Source organism: Salvelinus namaycush, chromosome 31, assembly GCF_016432855.1.
Source record: "Salvelinus namaycush isolate Seneca chromosome 31, SaNama_1.0, whole genome shotgun sequence".
Taxonomy (NCBI): domain Eukaryota; kingdom Metazoa; phylum Chordata; class Actinopteri; order Salmoniformes; family Salmonidae; genus Salvelinus; species Salvelinus namaycush.
This window is the reverse complement of record NC_052337.1, coordinates 36782344-36801463: the sequence shown is the minus strand read 5'-3', so window position 1 is coordinate 36801463 and position 19120 is coordinate 36782344. Positions and strand designations below refer to the sequence as shown.

The 19120-nt window shown below is 42.0% G+C and overlaps 2 protein-coding genes across 5 annotated transcripts in view; one reads left to right on the top strand and one right to left on the bottom strand.

The window, feature by feature from the left end:
* Positions 1-6212, top strand: part of LOC120025585 (anthrax toxin receptor 1-like) — a 34487-nt gene extending 28275 nt beyond the window's left edge. Inside the window, exons 19-20 of the mRNA XM_038970140.1 lie at positions 1007-1087; positions 5847-6212. Coding sequence (XP_038826068.1) covers positions 1007-1087; positions 5847-6212 — 447 coding nt within the window. The remainder of the gene's footprint in view (positions 1-1006; positions 1088-5846) is intronic.
* Positions 6213-14801: 8589 nt separating this feature from the next.
* LOC120025900 (AP2-associated protein kinase 1-like) overlaps positions 14802-19120 on the bottom strand; it is a 28966-nt gene continuing 24647 nt past the window's right edge. For all 4 annotated transcript variants that reach the window (XM_038970614.1, XM_038970615.1, XM_038970617.1 and 1 more), the window contains one exon: positions 14802-16211. In XM_038970614.1, the coding sequence (XP_038826542.1) occupies positions 15439-16211 (773 nt within the window). In that variant the 3' untranslated portion in view covers positions 14802-15438. The remainder of the gene's footprint in view (positions 16212-19120) is intronic.

The following is a 19120-nucleotide window of genomic DNA, read 5'->3' as shown; positions in this document are numbered from 1 at the left end:
TTCAAAGAATACACATACCATTTCAAATATTGATTTGATTATAACTCAAAGACATCAAACAGTATTTTTCTTTGTCATGAGACAAGGGCTCCCAAGTGGCGCAGCGGTCTAAGGCACCGCATCTGAGTGCTTGAGGCAACACTACAGACACCCTGGTTCGATTCCATGCTGGATCACAATCGGCCGTTGTGGGCAGCGCACAACTGGCCCAGCGTCATCCGGTGTAGGCCAACATTGTAAATATTATAGACAATTCACAACAGAATCTTATAATATTTCCAGACGTCTGTAATTGTTTCTAATTGTTTTAGGAGAATTAGAATGTTTCAACCTTATGCTACCTGGTATAAATATTTTCATGGTGATGTGTAGTATAAATAAGCCATTTAAATGTAAATTTAAGTACCTTCTACTTCTTCTAATTCAAATTATGCTTCATGTGGGGTGTGGCCAATTCAAATTCAATTAAGATTTAAGAATTGAAATTAAAGAGAAATTCGCAAACTCAATTCAGAATTGACTCCAACCCCCACCAAAGCCCAATCTATGATCAAAACACTTCTTAATTAGTTGCAGCCTTCCTGTAGTGTCATTGTTTCCAGGAAGTTTGCTTCAAAACATCTCAGTCAGCTGGATGAGTGGTTATATGAACCAGACATGAACTGAGCTGACCTCAGGAAGATGAGATCTGCAGAGCAGAGGGAAGCTGGTGCTAGTCCCAACACAATACATTCCTTGCCCTTTATCTCTACTTACTCTCCTCACTGACTATTATGTCATGGAGCATAGCTTTCGATAGTCAAACAGCACCAGACAGTCAGCCAGCCAGACACACACAGATAGTTGTTAGACTGATCAAAAGACCTGTATACTGGCATATACAGAATAAAAACAAACCAGAGCGGAGTAAAGCATCTGACAGGCATACAGGCAGGCAATATTGTTATTACCATATTGTCATCTACTATGTAACATTCTTCTCTTTATTGTGCCCATCTCTGTTCAGGGCAAGCTGGATGCTCTGTGGGTGTTTCTGAGGAAAGGCTATGATAGGGTGTCTCTGATGAGACCCTATCCTGGAGACAAGGTAAGACACAAAAAACAAATGGCATAGAGAAAGACACGTCCCACACTTGCTACCAGCTGTCACTGCACTGTACGGGATGATACGAGGATATGCAGAGTCATGGAAGGCACTTTTAGCAACTCAATAAGAAAGCCAGTGTGTGACTGAGGCTTACATGTAGGTCAGAGAAGGATAGCTTCCAGGGGCTTTTCCTTCAGAGCTCTACTAAGGGATGGCAAGGCCCACTGGCCCAGCACTTCATTATTCTGTTATGTAAGTAAAGTATAAAAAAAATGCAATCAGATGAAACAGTTTAGGAGGCAGAGACCACACCATGTAATGCCTAGGCCCCCTCCGTTGCAAATCCTCAACAGAAAGAACTAAAACCCCTGGAAAATTGTGGGAAAGAAGGAGGTCTGGAGCCAAGACCACAGTCAGAGGAGCAAAGCAGACAGAATGGAAAATAGAGAGGGGGAGGCTTTAGTACCATCTTTCTTTTTTATTCTCTTTTTGCACTTGACATTTTTTTTGCAATGGTTCTTCCAGCAGTTTCTTCAAAAAAAAATTCTCCATCAAAACTATTCCACCAGGCAGCTGAGGAGAGTGGGAATTTTGATGAACTCCTTATAAACTCATCACGTTGGCAGTTTTGGAAGCCAATTAAAGATTTTAAATGCCTTCAATGCCCATTTCTTCATTAAATCATCTGCCCTGGACAAATGCTTTTAAAACACTTCCAGCCAGGCAGTAAATAACCCACTAGAAAGGTTGCAGCTGATTGTAATAATAACGGTGTACAGACAGAGCGGCTGTGAGGAAGGCATAACGTATCCTGGCATATACAGGCTGAAGAAGCTGAGGTGCTAATATTGCGCCAACCTGAAGGAATGTGTTTAAATCTGCTGAAGCCATTAAGGACAGATGACTAGTCACTACCCACATCCCCACCTTCCCGTAACTCAAGCCTAGCTGGGAGTTTTGTTTTTATATGGCCTCAATGACAGCTGTGGATAGGAGGATAGGGCGAACCATCTACACAATTCCCTCTCTTCCCATCTTTCATAAGCTGTTGCTACCTCAGTAAATCTCCTTGTTTTTTTTGACTGAACTGGACATTTACAGCCAAACAAAAGACAAGATGGAGTCAGCATAATATTCAGAAAGGAAAACAATGAAGAAGATAATGAGAGATTGGTCATACTAATTAGAATATGTTCAAAGATTCATCCACCCAGGACACATACTGACAATGTATATTCCTCAATGTTAATGTAACAGGCCTCATTAGGATATGTGTTGATGATAATGTATCCACGATAACAATCCGGACATACCCCAACCGAATGGAGATATCCGTACCAGGCTAGAGCCCGTACTGCAGCATTCAATGTCAGCAGAATGAACCCCGATGACTCCATGGTGCATGACATGTACAAGGCAAGCATGTACGAGCTCCGCAAATCCATTAGGGACGCAAAAAGTTAATACAGACTCAAACTTCAATTGATGTTTGGACAACTCAGACTCTCAACGCATCTGGCAAGGACTACAGACCATCGCGGACTACAAAGGCAAATCCAGCTGTGTGGTATCCACTGAAGCCTCCCTCCCAGACGAGCTCAACACATTCTATGCTCGCTTCGAGGCAGACAATACCGAGCCATCCAGGAGGACTCTCGCTGCTCCGGACGACCAGGTGCTTTCGCTCTCCGAGGCTGATGTGAGGGAAAACTCTCAAAAGAGTGAACACCTAGATGGCATCCCTGGCTGCTTCTTCAGAGTGTGTGCTGACCAGCTGGCGTACGTCTTCTCTGACATCTTCAACCTGTCCCTCTTCCAGGCTGTAGTCTCCACCTGCTTCAAGGTGCCCAAGAAAAACTAAGTGACATGCCCAAATGACTATCGCCCCCATCGCACTCACTCCATCATGAAGTGCTTCGAGAGGCTGGTCGTGGCCCACATCAATGCCAGCATGCCAGGCACACTGAACCCACTCCAATTTGCCTACTGCTCCAACAGATCCCCGGAAGATGCCATTTTCATCTCTACTCACACGGATGTTACACATCTGGACAAGAGGAACCCTTATGTGAGAATGCTCTTCATTGACTACAGTTCAGCATTCAACACTATTGTTCCCTCCAAGCTCAGAGCCCTGGGTCTGGACACCACCCTCTGCAACTGGATCCTGGACTTCCTGATAGGCAGACCAGACCACAGGTTGTGAGGATTGGCAACAACACCTTCTCCACACTGACTCTTAACACAGGGGCCCCCCAGGGGTGTGTCCTCTGCCCTCTACTGTACTCCCTGTTAGAGGTTATCATTGATCCACCTGTACCCGAATACCCGAGACACGATCCGGGACCTGAGTGGGTTCGGATCCAGAATTCTAAATAATGTCACAGGTCTGGGTCGGATCTGATATTATTGTCACAGGTCTTGGGGTAGGTGTAATTTTAACTGACTTGTTCAAAAGTTTGGGGTCACTTAGAAATGTCCTTGTTTTTGAAAGAAAAGCACATTTTTTGTCCATCAAAATAACATAAAATTGATCAGAAATACAGTGTAGACGTTGTTAATGTTGTAAATGACTATTGCAGCTGGAAACAGCATAATAAGACACAGCCCCATGTCACAAGGACCTGTACACAATTCCTGGAAGTTCTTCCATGGCCTGCATACTCACCAGACATGTCACCCATTGAGCATGTGTGGGATGCTCTGGATCGACGTGTACAATCAACAGCCTGATCAACTCTATGCGAAGGAGATATGGCGCGCTGCATGAGGAAAATGGTGGTTACACCAGATACTGACTGGTTTTCTGATCCATGGCCCTACTTATTTTTTTAAAGGTATCTGTGACTAACAGTTGCATATCTGTATTCCCAGCCATGTGAAATTCATAGATTAGTGCTTAATGAATTTATTTCAATTTGCTAATTTCCTTATATGAACTGTAGCTCAGTAAAATTGTTAATTGTTGCATGTTGCATTTATATTTTTGTTCAGCTCATCTCCGTTCCACTATGACAGTGTAGAAGTAATACCATAACCTGTCCAATAGATGGCAAGGTGTAGGCCAGTTCAAAGCACAAACAAATCTGGATTATGTGATCTTAATATTGTGGTATCTGGATCAGAATGATCTTATCGGATCCTTTTCTGAAAAACTTGGTCAAAATCAATCAGATTGTATGGCAAAAAAAGGAGATTACAGAATCTAGGTCATTCTGATACAGATTAAATGTTTTTAAAAATTGGGCCCAAGTTGCACATCTTATGTTTCTGCATTTATTTGACACTACTCAATATAATAACTGACTGGATACATTTACCCTACATGACCAAAAGCATGTGGACTCCTGCTCGTCGAACATCTCATTCCAAAATTATGAGCATTAATATAAAGTTGGTCCCCCCTTTGCTGCTATAACAGCCTCCACTCTTCTGTCAAGGCTTTCCACTAGATGTTGAAACATTGCTGCGGGTACTTGCTTCCATTCAGCCACGAGAGCATTAGTGAGGTCGGGCACTGATGTTGAGCAATAAGGCTTGGCTCTCAAACAGCGTTCCAATTCATCCCAAAGGTGTTCGATGGGGTTGAGGTCAGGGCTCGGTGCAGGCCAGTCAAGTTCTTCCACACCAATCTTGACAAACCATTTCTGTATGGATCTCGATTTGTGCACCATGAAAAAAAGCCCCAAACCATTATTCCTCCTCCACCAAACTTTACAGTTGGCACTATGCATTGGGTCAGGTAGCTTCCTGGAATCTGCCAAACCTAGATTCGTCCGTTGGACTGCCAGATGGTGACGTGTGAGTCATCACTCCACTGCTCCAGAGTCCAATGGCGACAAGCTTTACACCACTCCAGCCGATGCTTGGCATTGCGTATGGTGAGGTTAGGCTTGTGTGCGGCTGCTCGGCCATGGAAACCCATTTCATGAAGCTCCCGTTTAACAGTTCTCGTGCTGAAGTTGCTGCCAGAGGCAGTTTGGAACTCAGTAGTGAGTGTTGCAACCGAGGACAGACTGTTTTTATGTGCTAAGCGCTTTAGCACTTGGTGGTTTCGTTCTGTGAGCTTGTGTGGCCTACCACTTCACGGCTGAGCCGTTGTTGCTCCTAGACGTTTCCACTTCACAATAACAGCACTCACAGTTGTCCGGGGCAGCTCTTGCACGGCAGAAATTTGATGAACTGACTTGCTGGGAAGATGGCATCCTATGACGGTGCCATGTTGAAAGTCACTGAGCTCTTCAGTAAGGCTATTGTACTGCCAATGTTTGTCTATTGAGATTGCATGGGTGTGTTCTCGATTTTATACACTTTTCAGCAACGGGTGTGGCTGAAATAGTCGAGTCCACTAAGGGGTAGACAGTATACTGCAGTAAATTTAACGTAATGAAGCTTTAATTATCAGAATAAAGAACGTTTTTTAAGCCTCCCCATTTTAGTTACATTTGAAATATCTCGGTTGTAGTGCCTTTCACCTTTCTAAATCCACCCTTTCTGTGGGTTCAATATTGTCCTGATTTTCTGCATCAAAGCTATATTAATCACTGCCTTTAGAATTTTGAAAAATGCAAAAACAACATTTAATCCTGATTCAAGGTCAGATAGGATTACTGAATCATTATATGGAAGTTCAGAATGTCATTTTTAGTTTTGAAAGACCACATTTTTCCAAAAATGTTAAAAAGTTTTTTTTAAACTGGGCCCTGATGACTGCCTCTTATTGCTCTCTTCCCTGTTTTATCCCTCTCTAATTTTACAGGGTAGGTGCATTAGCTTCACCCGGGTGAAATCCTACCCTGCACCTCGTTATCCAATCTACCACCAGCCCTCCACGCCAATCTACAGTCTGCCTCACACCTACAGTCACGCTTCCTCACTTGACACCCTCTCCCACATGCCCCCCTCTCCCACCTCCACTCTTCCACCCCTGCCATCCACTCCCCCTCCGTCCTGCATCACCCCCCCTCCAAACCAAGCTCTGCCCCCAACTTCTGTAAGTCCTCCCCTACCTGTTGCTCCACCCAACCCTCCACCTGTTTTTTCTCCGACCCCTCAGGCCCCACCCTCATGCAGAGCCCCTCCCCCTTCCCGCCCTCCCCCACACCCATCTGACCAATTTCTCTGAGGAAAAAGGAAGGAAGGCCAATGCATCTGTTAAAGAACTGAGCAGCAAGGACCCTGAGGGCCCCTGAAAATGTCCCGAATACTGTGCCTTTCTCTTCTCCACCAATCCAAACCACTATCAACAGATTGACAGGCAGGACAGCAAGCCCAGCTCTACTTCACTCAACGGTTCAGAGAGAAGCTGAGCAATTGATCTGTAAAACAAAGTTCCATTAGATGTTCCATGTTCTCTATTCTAACTGATCAGGAAGTTGTATCATTTTTTTTACTGTAAGACTCACGAGACTACAGTGAAGTTAATGCCAACTCTTTACTGCTTTGCTTAAATCAATGGAAGCAGAATATTTACATCTTTAGCAGAAGGGATAAACAAAGTATTTCATAAGTTAAAAGATCAATGGCTCAGCTTTTAACTCTGTCTTTTATGTGTTATATAGGTACATCTTACATGCTGATTGATACAAACCTATGTGTATTATGGATGAATCACTGAATGAATGAATGCATTTTTTAAATCAATCAATCAATAAGTATATTGCAAGGAATGACAAACATGTCAGACACATTAGCAATGAGGAAAACCTCGTACTGGTAAGAACGGATTCATTTGTTTGTTTGTTTACACAGAAATCATGTGACGAGTTTTTAAAGCCAAAGGAATGAAAAGCATGTCCTGTGGACTGTTAAATGCACAATATGTGATTTCAACAGCCGGATCCTGCTACTTTGAACCTTTTACATTGTTACAAAAAACACTAACAACCTTAGATATTGGGTTATGGCAGTTGTACGGAGCTCATACGGCACTATTGTAATATATGTCATTAATTCAAATTACCATTGTAAATCACCAAATCTGACAGATTATGCCTTTAAAATCAGCATGGCTGACCTACCATTGGCCAAATCAGGGACCAGCCAGAGCACACTCACCTTTTGACGTGACCTTTGGCTGTTGTTAAATGGGGAATTTTGTTGTGTAACCATTCCTACAGCAGTACTAGGAATGAGGATCTCTGTGAATCCACTAGGGTCTAATTCCATTTCCAATCCAGATAAGTGTGTATTGAATATGTGCTTACTGAGTACCTCCAATTAATGTATAGAATGTGCAGAATGTATCCAAAACCAGCCAGTCCTTTTTCAGATTGTAATAAAATATTGAATTTCAGAACAAAGATGGCCTGTTATGTCATTCATTATCACTTTTGCTGATAAGCTTCACCTATATTCTAGAACTAACCAAAATGACATACTGTATTAGAGCAGAGTAGACAGATAAAGTTCAGGAAAAGTAAGGACGCTGTAGGCTATTTCACGCGGAGTACTTAACGTCAAACAGAATGCGTCTCAGAGGAAATAGCTAGACATGAATAATGCATTGAGAAGTCCGTACTGGGTTTGAGGTGAGACTGATAAATCAGTAAATAGCCCCTGTACAATGAGCTTTGTGTGTTTGTAATATCATTTTAGATGAACTCTCATGTTATCTCCCACTGCTCTCCCAGTTCATCTTCCCTGGCCCAGATAGACACACAAGAGGTGCGTTCAGTACAACAAAACAGAAATGGTACTGTACTGAGCGACCAGTTGAAAAACTCTGTGATTATGGTGGCTTAGAGGGATACTGTGTATGGTGTGTGCTGCACAAGTTTTGAAATTTCAAATGGTCACATCCATACTGATCAGGCCATACCCACCAAACAGAAGCAAGCATACTTTAAAAAGGCTGTTGAAGAACGGTGAGCACCGTTTTAAAGTGATTTTCCTTTAACTTTCTACCTGGGCTTTGCCCCTTTCATATTTATTTTGATCCTGACAAACTCCCCAGTCCCTGCCGATGACAAGCATATCCATAACATGATGCTGCCACCACAATATTTTAAAATAGAGGGCTTCACTTTGTGTTTTGTTGCATTTGATTTGACCAAAACCTGTAGTGTTTAATTTAGAATGGATAACAGAATGGATCATTTGGAGTGGAATTTTTAACACAGGCTCCTTCTTTTCACTTTATCATACAGGCCAGTAATGTGGAGTGAATGCAATGTTTTTGATCCCTTTGTATTTATGTATTGTGGTGGCAGCATCATGGGTATGCTTGTCACTGGCAGATACTGAAGTGTGTGTTAAAATCTAAAGAAATATGAAAGGAGAACAAAGCCCAGGAAAAAAGTTAAAAGGAAAGCCTTCCTCTTCTGAAAATCGAACCCTGGGATAGTTTTATTTTTGAGCGTGGCAATTACATAAATTTGAATGCCAAAGACACACTAGAATGGCTTTCCAAGGGGTGTTGAGTGTTCGAATGGTCCAGTCTCAGTCCTGACTTAAATCAGCTTAAAAATCAGAAACAAGGTTTGAATATTGTTGTCCATCAATGATTCCCATCCAAATTTACTGAGCTTCAGCAATTTTGACCCCCAAAAATGTATATACCGTATGTTGTAAAAGGTTGGTAGAATCTTATTCAAAATGATTCACTGCTGTAATGGCTGCCAAAGGTGGTTCCACCAAGCATTAACTACCGGGTGTAAAGACATATGCAATCGATACATCCATTTTTTTTTTAAATCTAGATTTTTTTTCATTCGTTTATGTTGATCGATAGGAATAAAAATGTAATATAATCAATTTTATGATCACATTTTGAGGCAGCAACATGTGAAGACTGTGCAAGGGGTGTGTAGACTTTCATTAGCGACTGTACTGTATATCTTTAATACCTCTGGATATATCCACCATCTGCCAAGACAGGTGCAGTGTTCCTGCCAGCACAGAGACGATACACCTGCTCTATAAGTTTCATGCCCCAAGCTACCTATGCTTAGAACACTTCCTGGATGCTGACCAAGTCATTTGCTTGAGTTAGCCACTGTTAACTCCTTAAGGCTAAATAGAAAATGCTTATCCAAATTTTTCCCAGACATGCCACTATGCAAATCTTATTAGTAACCCTAACATGTAATCCATATTGCTTTAGTCCTCAACTGGCAGCTTCATTAAATAGTACCCGCAAAACACCAGTCTCAATGTCAACAGTGAAGAGGCGACTCCGGGATGATGGCCTTCTAGGCAGAGTTGTAAAGAAAAAGCCATCTCTCAGACTGGCCAATAAAAAGAAAAGATTAAGATGGGCAAAAGAACACAGACACTGGACAGAGGAACTCTGCCTAGAAGGCCAGCATCCCGGAGTCGCATCGTCATTCACTGTTGACGTTGAGACTGGTGTTTTGCGGGTACTATTTAATGAAGCTGCCAGTTGAGGACTTGTGAGGCATGTGTTTCTCAAACTAGACACTCTAATGTACTTGTCCTCTTGCTCAGTTGTGCACCAGGGCCTCCCACTCTTTCTATTCTGGTTAGAGCCAGTTTGCGCTGTTCTGTGAAGGGAGAAGTACACAGCGTTGTACGAGATCTTCAGTTTGTTGGCAATTTCTCGCATGGAATAGCCTTCATCTCTCAGAACAACATTTTTAGCCTGTAATCGAACCCACAAATGTTGATGCTCCAGATACTCAACTAGTCTAAAGAAGGCGAGTTTTATTGCTTCTTTAATCAGAACAACAGTTTTCAGCTGTGCTAACATAATTGCAAAAGGGTTTTCTAATGATCAATTAGCCTTTTAAAATTATAAACTTGGATTAGCTAACACAACGTGCGATTGGAACACAGGAGTGATGGTTGCTGATAATGGGCCTCTGTACGCCTATGTAGATATTCCAATAAAAAAAGCAGCCATTTCCAGCTACAATAGTCATTTACAACATTAACAATGTCTACACTGTATTTCTGATCAATTTGATGTTATTTTAATGGACAGAAAATGTGTGTGTGTATGTGTGTGTATATACATACAGTTGAGGTCGGAAGTTCACCTACACTTAGGTTGGAGTCATTAAAACTAGTCTTTCAACCATTCCACAAATTTCTTGTTAACAAACTATAGTCTTGGCAAATCGGTTAGGACATCTACTAAGTCATTTTCCCAACAATTGTTAACAGACAGATTATTTCACTTATAATTCACTGTATCACAATTCCAGTGGGTCAGAAGTTTACATACAAGTTGACTGTGCCTTTAAACAGCTTGGAAAATTCCAGAACATGATGTCATGGCTGTAGAAGCTTCTGATAGGCTAATTTACATAATTTGAGTCAATTGGACCTGTGGATGTATTTCAAGGTCTACCTTCAAACTCAGTGCCTCTTTGCTTGACATCATGGGAAAATCAAAAGAAATCAGCCAGGACCTCAGAAAAAAATTGTAGACCTCCACAAGTCTGGTTCATCCTTGGGGGCAATTTCCAAACGCCTGAAGGTACCACGTTCATCTGTACAAACAATAGTACGCAAGTATAAACACCATGGGACCACGCAGCCGTCATACCGCTCAGGAAGGAAACGCGTTCTGTCTCCTAGAGATGAACGTACTTGGTGCGAAAAGTGCAAATCAATCCCAGAACAACAGCAAAGGACCTTGAAGATGCTGGAGGAAACAGGTACAAACGTATCTATATCCACAGTAAAACGAGTCCTATATCGATATAACTTGAAAGTCTGCTCAGCAAGGAAGAAGCCACTGTTCCAAAACCACCATAAAAAAGCCAGACTACGGTTTGCAACTGCACATGGGGACAAAGATTGTACATTTTAGAGAAATGTCCGCTGGTCTGATGAAACAAAAATAGAACTGTTTGGCCATAATGACCATCGTTATGTTTGGAGGAAAAAGGGGGAGTCTTGCAAGCCGAAGAACACCATCCCAAACGTGAAGCACGTGGGGTGGCAGCATCATGTTGTGGGGGTGCTTTGTTGCAGGAGAGACTGGTGCACTTCACAAAATAGATGGCATCATGAGGAAGGACAATTATGTGGATATATTGAAGCAACATCTCAAGACATCAGTCAGGAAGTTAAAACTTGGTCGCAAATGGGTCTTCCAAATGGACAATGACCCCAAGCATACTTCCAAAGTTGTGGCAAAATGGCTTAAGGACAACAAAGTCAAGGTATTGGAGTGGCCATCACAAAGCATTGACCTCAATCCCATAGACAATTTGTGGGCAGAACTGAAAAAGCATGTGCGAGCAAGGAGGCCTACAAACCTGACTCAGTTACACCAGCTCTGTCAGGAGGAATGGGCCAAAATTCACCAAACCTATTGTGGGAAGCTTGTGGAAGGCTACCCGAAACATTTGACCGAAGTTAAACAATTTAAAGGCAATGCTACCAAATACTAATTGAGTGTATGTAAACTTCTGACCCACAGGGAAAAGTGATGAAAGAAATAAAAGCTGGAATAAATCCTTCTCTGTACTATTATTCTGATATTTGACATTCTTAAAATAAAGTGGTGACCCTAACTGACCTAAGACAGGGAATTTTTACTAGATTTAATTCAGTAAATTGTGAAAAACTGAGTTTAAATGTATTTGGCTAAGGTGTATGTAAACTTCAGACTTCAACTGTACAACTGGTCTACTGCTACATGTGAGCCCCAATTGTCATAAAAATGTGTAATTCCACATGTCAGACCCAATTTATACACAGGTCTACACCTGTACTTCAGGTCCAAATTACACACGGTACCTAAAGTCTGCACCTGTGCTTGAACCCAATTAGTCAACTAAGCCTGGCCTAAGCCTGAATACTCAAACTGTAAACCAAGTCTACCCCTGCACCTCAAGTACAAACCAGGTCTACACCGTTGACTGAGTCCCAATACTAATATAACCCAGATCTACACCTGCATATCTCAGCCCAAATAACCATAAAAACCAGGTGTACACCTGTGGCTACGTCCCAGTACTCTGATAAACCAGGTCTACCCTTGTGAAAGAGACACTAAACAAACCTATTGACATTACATATTTAAGTTATATTACACTAATTGAGTGTATGGGTCTACACATGGCCAATTCTCCCTGAAATAACAAAATATGACATTTACAATTAAAATCATTGATTTAAACATGTGTAAAGGCTAATGGATAATGGTAAAGTCATCTTGATCATGTATATCCATTACCCAACTCAACTTCATTTTTTGAAAAATAAATAATCTGCTATGAATTTCGAGCCACTATATTTTCCCATTGGTCACAAATATGACCGCTATGATACTTTCATATACCACGAGCATCAGGGATGTAATGTATCAAAAATGAAGGCACATATGTAAACTAGACCCTTTAAAAATGACAGGTACAAAGACAATATTTAAACATTTCAACAATGTATTTGTTTTTTTAAGCAGTTGAATACAGACTTCTAGTACCAAATGTTTCTGTAAAAGGACACCTTGGAGATGAATGCTTGTGGTCTTGTGACCATTTTGAGAAATCGTATGAAACATCTCTGAATCACACTAGACACATTCATAATATAATACTTATTTTTGATAAGTACAACTTTAACTTCTCTAGAGCCTGTAAAGTACAAACGTTTTTTCCCCCACTATTGTGACTGATGAGATTAAAATGGGTTAAATGAGATATTATAGAAGGACACAGAGACACAATCCTGTCGAGAGTGACCTCATATAGGCATGCCTGTGGCAAATCACTGCGCCAACGGCAACGAGCTAAACTAGGTGGCAGAGGGGTTGGAGGCAGTAAAAGCAAAGGCCAACTATGATGCCATAGAGCCCTGGCAGAGAAGGTTAGGCACTAGACTCACACACCCAAGGGAGCGCTGAGCCGCTGTGGCCTGCCCCTGGATCAACTCCTTCTGTGTGACAGACAGGTAGATCACTCTACTACCGCTATTTCTGTTGCAATTTCCTACATGGTGAGGGTGATGCTGAGAACATGCTCGCACACACTGAAGCAATCAGAGATATAAAGACTCTTCACTTCCATGTTGTATAAGGACTACATTTGGTAAAATACCCTTCTGACCGATCACTCTGGACCATTAGTCATTAGTGGTAAGAATGCCACTTGACAGTGAGTACAATTACAAATGTGTAAATAAGCATATTGTTAACATGAATGTTTAATCAGATTGGTAGACATGTAAAGTGACTGAATAAAAAGAAACAACCAGCCTACTACATAATTTCATGAAAAATCCTTCATTCTGTTAACAGCACAGTGTGGTTGTTAACAAAGCATTGACCAGTGAGGGTGTTGTTGAACAGTAATCACAGGTGAGAGCATCAGACTGCTGTGCTGTCCTCAACACCTCCCTAGAAAGGCCAGAACCTAGGAAGAAATCTAGAGCGGAACCAAGCTCTGAGGGGTGGCCAGTCCTCTTCTGGCTGTGCCGGGTGGAGCTATACACTTGTCATCGAGACAAGGAGGTGACTGAAAATGTTGTGTTGTTTGATGCAAGAAACCACTTTACAAAATAAAATTCATCATTATTCCCATACCATTATTAGAGAGAATCAGACAAATTATGCTACCCTCTGCCTATTGGCTACTTAGTTTATTCAAGCCTGTTTCAAAGTACAACACTGCCCCTTTAAGACAAAAAAAAAAGCTCTTTACCTGACTCGCTTTTCAAAGATGTCTAGAAATGTACATGTTTTGTGCTCTTGTAGAGAACAATCACTCCCCCGTTGCTGACTACAAATGATCTATAACTGGGCTAATAACTCACAAACTAGCAAAGGATATGAACAAATGTGCACACGTGGCTACATGCAGCTCTCGCTTTGATCTCAAAACAAGTGCATCTACCCATGACCGCTGATGCTGTAAACACAGTCCAGTTCAAAGGAATGGCACAGATCCATATATGGCAATGGTCTATTTGCATATAGGCCTACTGCAGCTCTGATTGGTTATGCCGCACCGGTCTGTGTAGAGTATGTGCCCGAGGCGTGCCTGTCAATGTAATAGAATCCTGCTCTGATGCGTTCTGCCGACAAACAAAATCTCTTGTAAAGTTAGTTTTGCATACTAAGTCTTGCATAGTTTGTTTTGTTTCGGGATGTTGCATTGAAAGTTGCTAATATTGCGTTGATTCGATCACAATTCCCACAGTAAAGGGAAACGGTCATAGTGTTAACAGGGAAAACTGGTAAGTTGCGTGAAGTTTAATCTCGTGCTTCTCTGCACGCGCTGATATTTCTTATAGCAGTCCCAGGGAGCTGCGTGCCCGAGCGCAGCTTAGACGAAACATTGGCCAGCATCCCTGTGGAACACTTTCAACATCTTGTAGTGTCAATGTGAATTGAGGCTGCTCTGGGGAGGGGGGGGGGGGGGGGGGGGGTGCAACTAAATATTAGGAAGGTGTTCCTAATGTGTGTTAGAGTGCATTTTGATCCATAGTAACTTAACAAGACATTCAAATACAGCATAGAGACAGACTCCTGCTATGGTTATGGACCAAAGCTAAGTATCCTTCACGATAAGCCTTTCCTCTTGCTGTTGACAACAGGTCTTTTTATAAAACATTTAAAGACCTATGTTGACCTGTGAAGAAGGAAACTACGTAAAACAACGGTTAAAAAGTATGGAGTAATAGAAGGAGAATATACACGTTTGACAGAGGTCAAATGTCACCAGCTCATCAGGCAAATACTCAACTGATGTAATTTAGTACTACCATAGTATAGTCGAACCATATAAACCCAATGTCATTTACACAACATTTAGTATATTATTAACATGGTGTTGAAAACAATGTAAAAAAAATTATATACAGTAAGTATACAAACACAAACCATTAACAAATAAAACAATATCCTTTGTTCTTCTTTTCCTTTTACATGGGAGATTTCTCAAATTCAGAAAATGTAGATTGCCATTAGTACTTTTAAAGTGAAACAATCCTGGACAATCTTTATTTTCAATATAGTTTTAGCAGTTTGATGTGTCCTGGAAATCCTCATGAAATGCAAATGAAGTGCCACAATCTACCAGTGTTTCATCTGAAGGCGAATCAGAAAGCTGAGGTAGAACGAGCGTGTAAAAAAACAAGTTGAATATGGGCAAGATGGAGCAAGTCATGATTAATACTGCAATTGCACAGAAAAACAGTCAGTCTACCTATTACATCCTCAACAGAGGGAGCCAGAGTAATCTAGATTGCACACTTACAAGAGGGCTGCTGGGACTGGGTTATGCCCTCCACAGGGGGAAAGAGCAGGGCTGGCTTGGGACAGACTTCCGCTGATAACCTCCCTCCTTACATGTAGGCACTAGATGGAGGCCAGCTTTGGCATTTGGTGTGGGGACAGATTTTGAATTTGGGGAGAGGGGAGGGGGGTCCAGATATCAAGGCTTTCCCTGTTGGCATCTGGGGTGGAAGGGAGCCCTGAGGAATGGATCCACTATAGCTCTGCCTCCAATGGTCCAGGAGTGCAGGGGGCCCACAGCCACCGAGCCCACAGCAGCCTGCTGCCCCACACTGGAGACCACGCGGTGGGCTGCGACAGGCTGCTGGGGCAGGGGGACCTCTGAGCACCGGGAGTACCTGGGCTGGGCCTGCCGGATGATGGGCCTAGGGGCAGCAACAGGTGTGAACAGGGCCTTCCCCTGGACACTGGGATGTAAAAGACTATGGGGATGGTGGGTGTTTGGCTGGACCTGGCAGAGGGGCTGTTTGTTGGGCTGTGGAGGGTGGGAGACAGTGACAGCAGCCCCAGCTATCTCATTCCTCTTCCCAAAGGGGGCCTGGAGGAAAGGATCAGATGGCAGAGCAGGCTTGTGGGCCAGAGGGAAAGGGGAGTTGGTAAACACATCTCTCCCTTCTTTCCCTGCAATCCTGAAAGGGGCCTGCAGGAAGATATCAGGGGAGGGGACTGGGTGCTGCTGTGTAGGAGGTGAGAGACACTGGGACTGTTTCTGGCCGGGCTTGATTGGCTGGTCAGAGGACTTAGAAGGCAACAGGTGGGAGTTTGTCTCATCTGGATACAGTGAGGGGGGAATGATGCTGTTGTGGGCAAAGGGAGGTCTCTGTCTGTGCTCCTCTTCAACAGCTGGTCCAGAGCTGTCGGTCCTGGAGGAACCTGGTAGTGTCTCACAGCTGCTAGGTTCCCTCTGCAGGTCTGTAGGGTACAGAGGACAACAGTCAGACTGACAGGCCGTTTAAACCAGGATAGTCAACTAACATTCAAGTTCATTACACATTGTAATGACTAGTTTTGTTATGGTGTGCACAGAATGTGACGGGAAATGATATACAATCTAAACATGATTTGACATACCATTCACATACACTAGTTACTTCCCACTGAAAATCAAAATGTGTCAATTGAATTTCTGAATGGTAAGTCAAACAAGACCAGACAGGAGAGCAATCTGAAGCTGCCATTGCCCCTCGGAAAGTAGTGAGAGAACAGGGGAGTGGGGCAATCCTTTTCTGAGAACTAGCAAGCTCTAACAGATAAGATATTGTTATTTAGAAATAAAACACAATAATACTTTAAAAAGGTGTAAAACCAAACCGAAAGTGTCAATTTGATAATGGACATACAGTGCCTTCAGAAAGTATTCACAACACTTTACTTTTCCCACATTTTGTTGTATTATAGCCTGAATTTAAAATTGATTACATTTTGATTTTGTGTCACTGATCTACACACATTGTCATGAGTCAATAAGTATTCAACACTTTTGTTATAGCAAGCCTAAATAATTCAGGAGTAAAGATGTTGTGCAATAATAGTGGTTAACACGATCTTTGAATGACTACTTCATCTTTGTACCCCACAGATACAGTTAACTACTCAACTGAGGGACCTTACAGTTCATTTCAAGCACAGATTCAACAACAAAGACCAGGGAGGTTTTCCAATTTCTGGCAAAGAAGGGCACCTATTGGTAGATGGGTAAAATTAAAGAAGATACTGAATATCCATTGGAGCATGGTGAAGTTATTACTTACACTTTGGATGGTGTATCAATACACCCAGTCACTACAAAGATACAGGCGTCCTTCCTAACTCAGTTGCCGGAGAGGAAGGAAATTACTCAGGGATTTCACCATGTGGCCAACGGTGATTTTAAAATAGTTAGAGTTTAATGGTTGTGAAAGGAGAAAACTAAGGATGGATCAACAACATTGTAGTTACTCCACAATACTAACCTAAATGACAGAATGATATAAGGAAGCCTGTGCGGAAGAAAAGATATTCACTAAAGTAATACTGCAAAAAATGTGGCAAAGAAATCTTTTTTCCCCCTGAATACAAAGCGTTACGTTTGTGGCAAATCCAACACATCACTGAATACCAGTCTTCATATTTTCAAGCATGGTGGTGGCTACATCATGTTATGGGTATGCTTGTCATCGGAAAGGACTAGGGAGATTTTTTTTTGAGAACAAAAACGTAATAGAGCTAAGCACAGGCAAAATCCTAGGGGAAAACTTGTTTCACTCTGCTTTCCAACAGACACAGGAGCATACCAACCTGCATCACACTGCCTGCTGCTTCTGAAGCTAAGCAGGGTTGGTCCTGGTCAGTCCCTGGATGGGAGACCAGATGCTGCTGGAAGGGGTGTTGGAGGGCCAGTAGGAGGCACCCTTTCCTCTGGTCTAAAGAAATATCTCAATGCCCCAGGGCAGTGATTGGGGACGTTGCCCTGTGTAGGGTGCTGTCTTTTGGCTGGGACATTAAACGGGTGTCCTGACTCTCTGTGGTCACAAAAGATCCCATGGCACTTATCGTAGGGGTGTTAACCCTGGTGTCCTGGTTAAATTCCCAATCTGGCCTTCATACCATCTTGGCCACCTAATCATCCCCTGTAACTATTCCCCAGGCTGTTACTGTAAATTAGAATGTGTTCTCAGTCAACTTATCACGTGAAATAACAGTTTGAAAAAATGTACCTTTCAGCAAGACTAGAACGAGGCCAAATATACACTTGAGTTGCTTACCAAGACAACACTATAACAGTTTTGCCTTGAAAATGGCTGTCAAGCAATGATCAAACCAAAAGATTCTTCCACTTTGACAATACAGATTGTGTGTAGATCGATTACAAATCCATTTTAATCCCACTTTGTAAGACAAAATATGGAAAAAGTCAAGGAGTGTGACTTGACTGTGTCCACCTCACTAATAATCACCAACATGAAAGCCTGACAGTTAGGAATCATAGATTTTTTTTTTTCTTTTTAAATATGGAGATGACTATTTTCTGCAAATTTTGACAGCAAGAAAATATAACACATTTTCAGTGCGGCCCTCCAGACCTCATTGAAGACTGAATGCAGGCCCTGGGGCAAAATGAGTTTGACAACCCTGGGCTAGAGTATGATATTTACAACAAAACCTACTTGAAATGTATTTATATGGAATTAAAATATATAAAAAAACAAGACATGATAAACAAGAGTTATAGAATCAGATAAAAATATGAACAGGATGGAGGAAAAAAAAAGTTGCATTGAACTCAGTGACATTTGATCAAAACATGTTTTGCAAAGGAACAAAATGAAAACAGATGGAAGGAAACGAATTCAATCATGCAAAGGGTATGTAGGTTCTGTATGCCTCTCTTTAATAGTAGGATATAAAAGAAAACCCATTGGTCCACAGTAAGAAAGAGACAGAGGGGCAAGCAGGCATGCATGCATTTCCACAGAGGCAGTCTTACCTGTGCAGACAGGGAGCAGACAGAGCAGCGTTAGCTTGCAGTTCCAGAAGGGGAGGGTTAATGGGGTTAACCCCAATTTAAAAAAGAGTTAATATGACATGAGGGCCACTGTGTGTGAGTTCTTGTATACGAGTTATCCCTATCAAAATTCTAAGTGTGTGACTGTATTCAAAGCAAGGATTAGGAATATTTTCCATCATATTTTCTCAAGAAACTATGAAATCTACTCTGAATGTCATCTCCCAAACATGAGTAATTAAACCTCTGTGCATGTGTAAATATGGTAAAAATAACTAGTGATTAATTTGCAGTACATGATTGAATTGATTGTACCTCAGTAGAAGCGTTTTTTTTA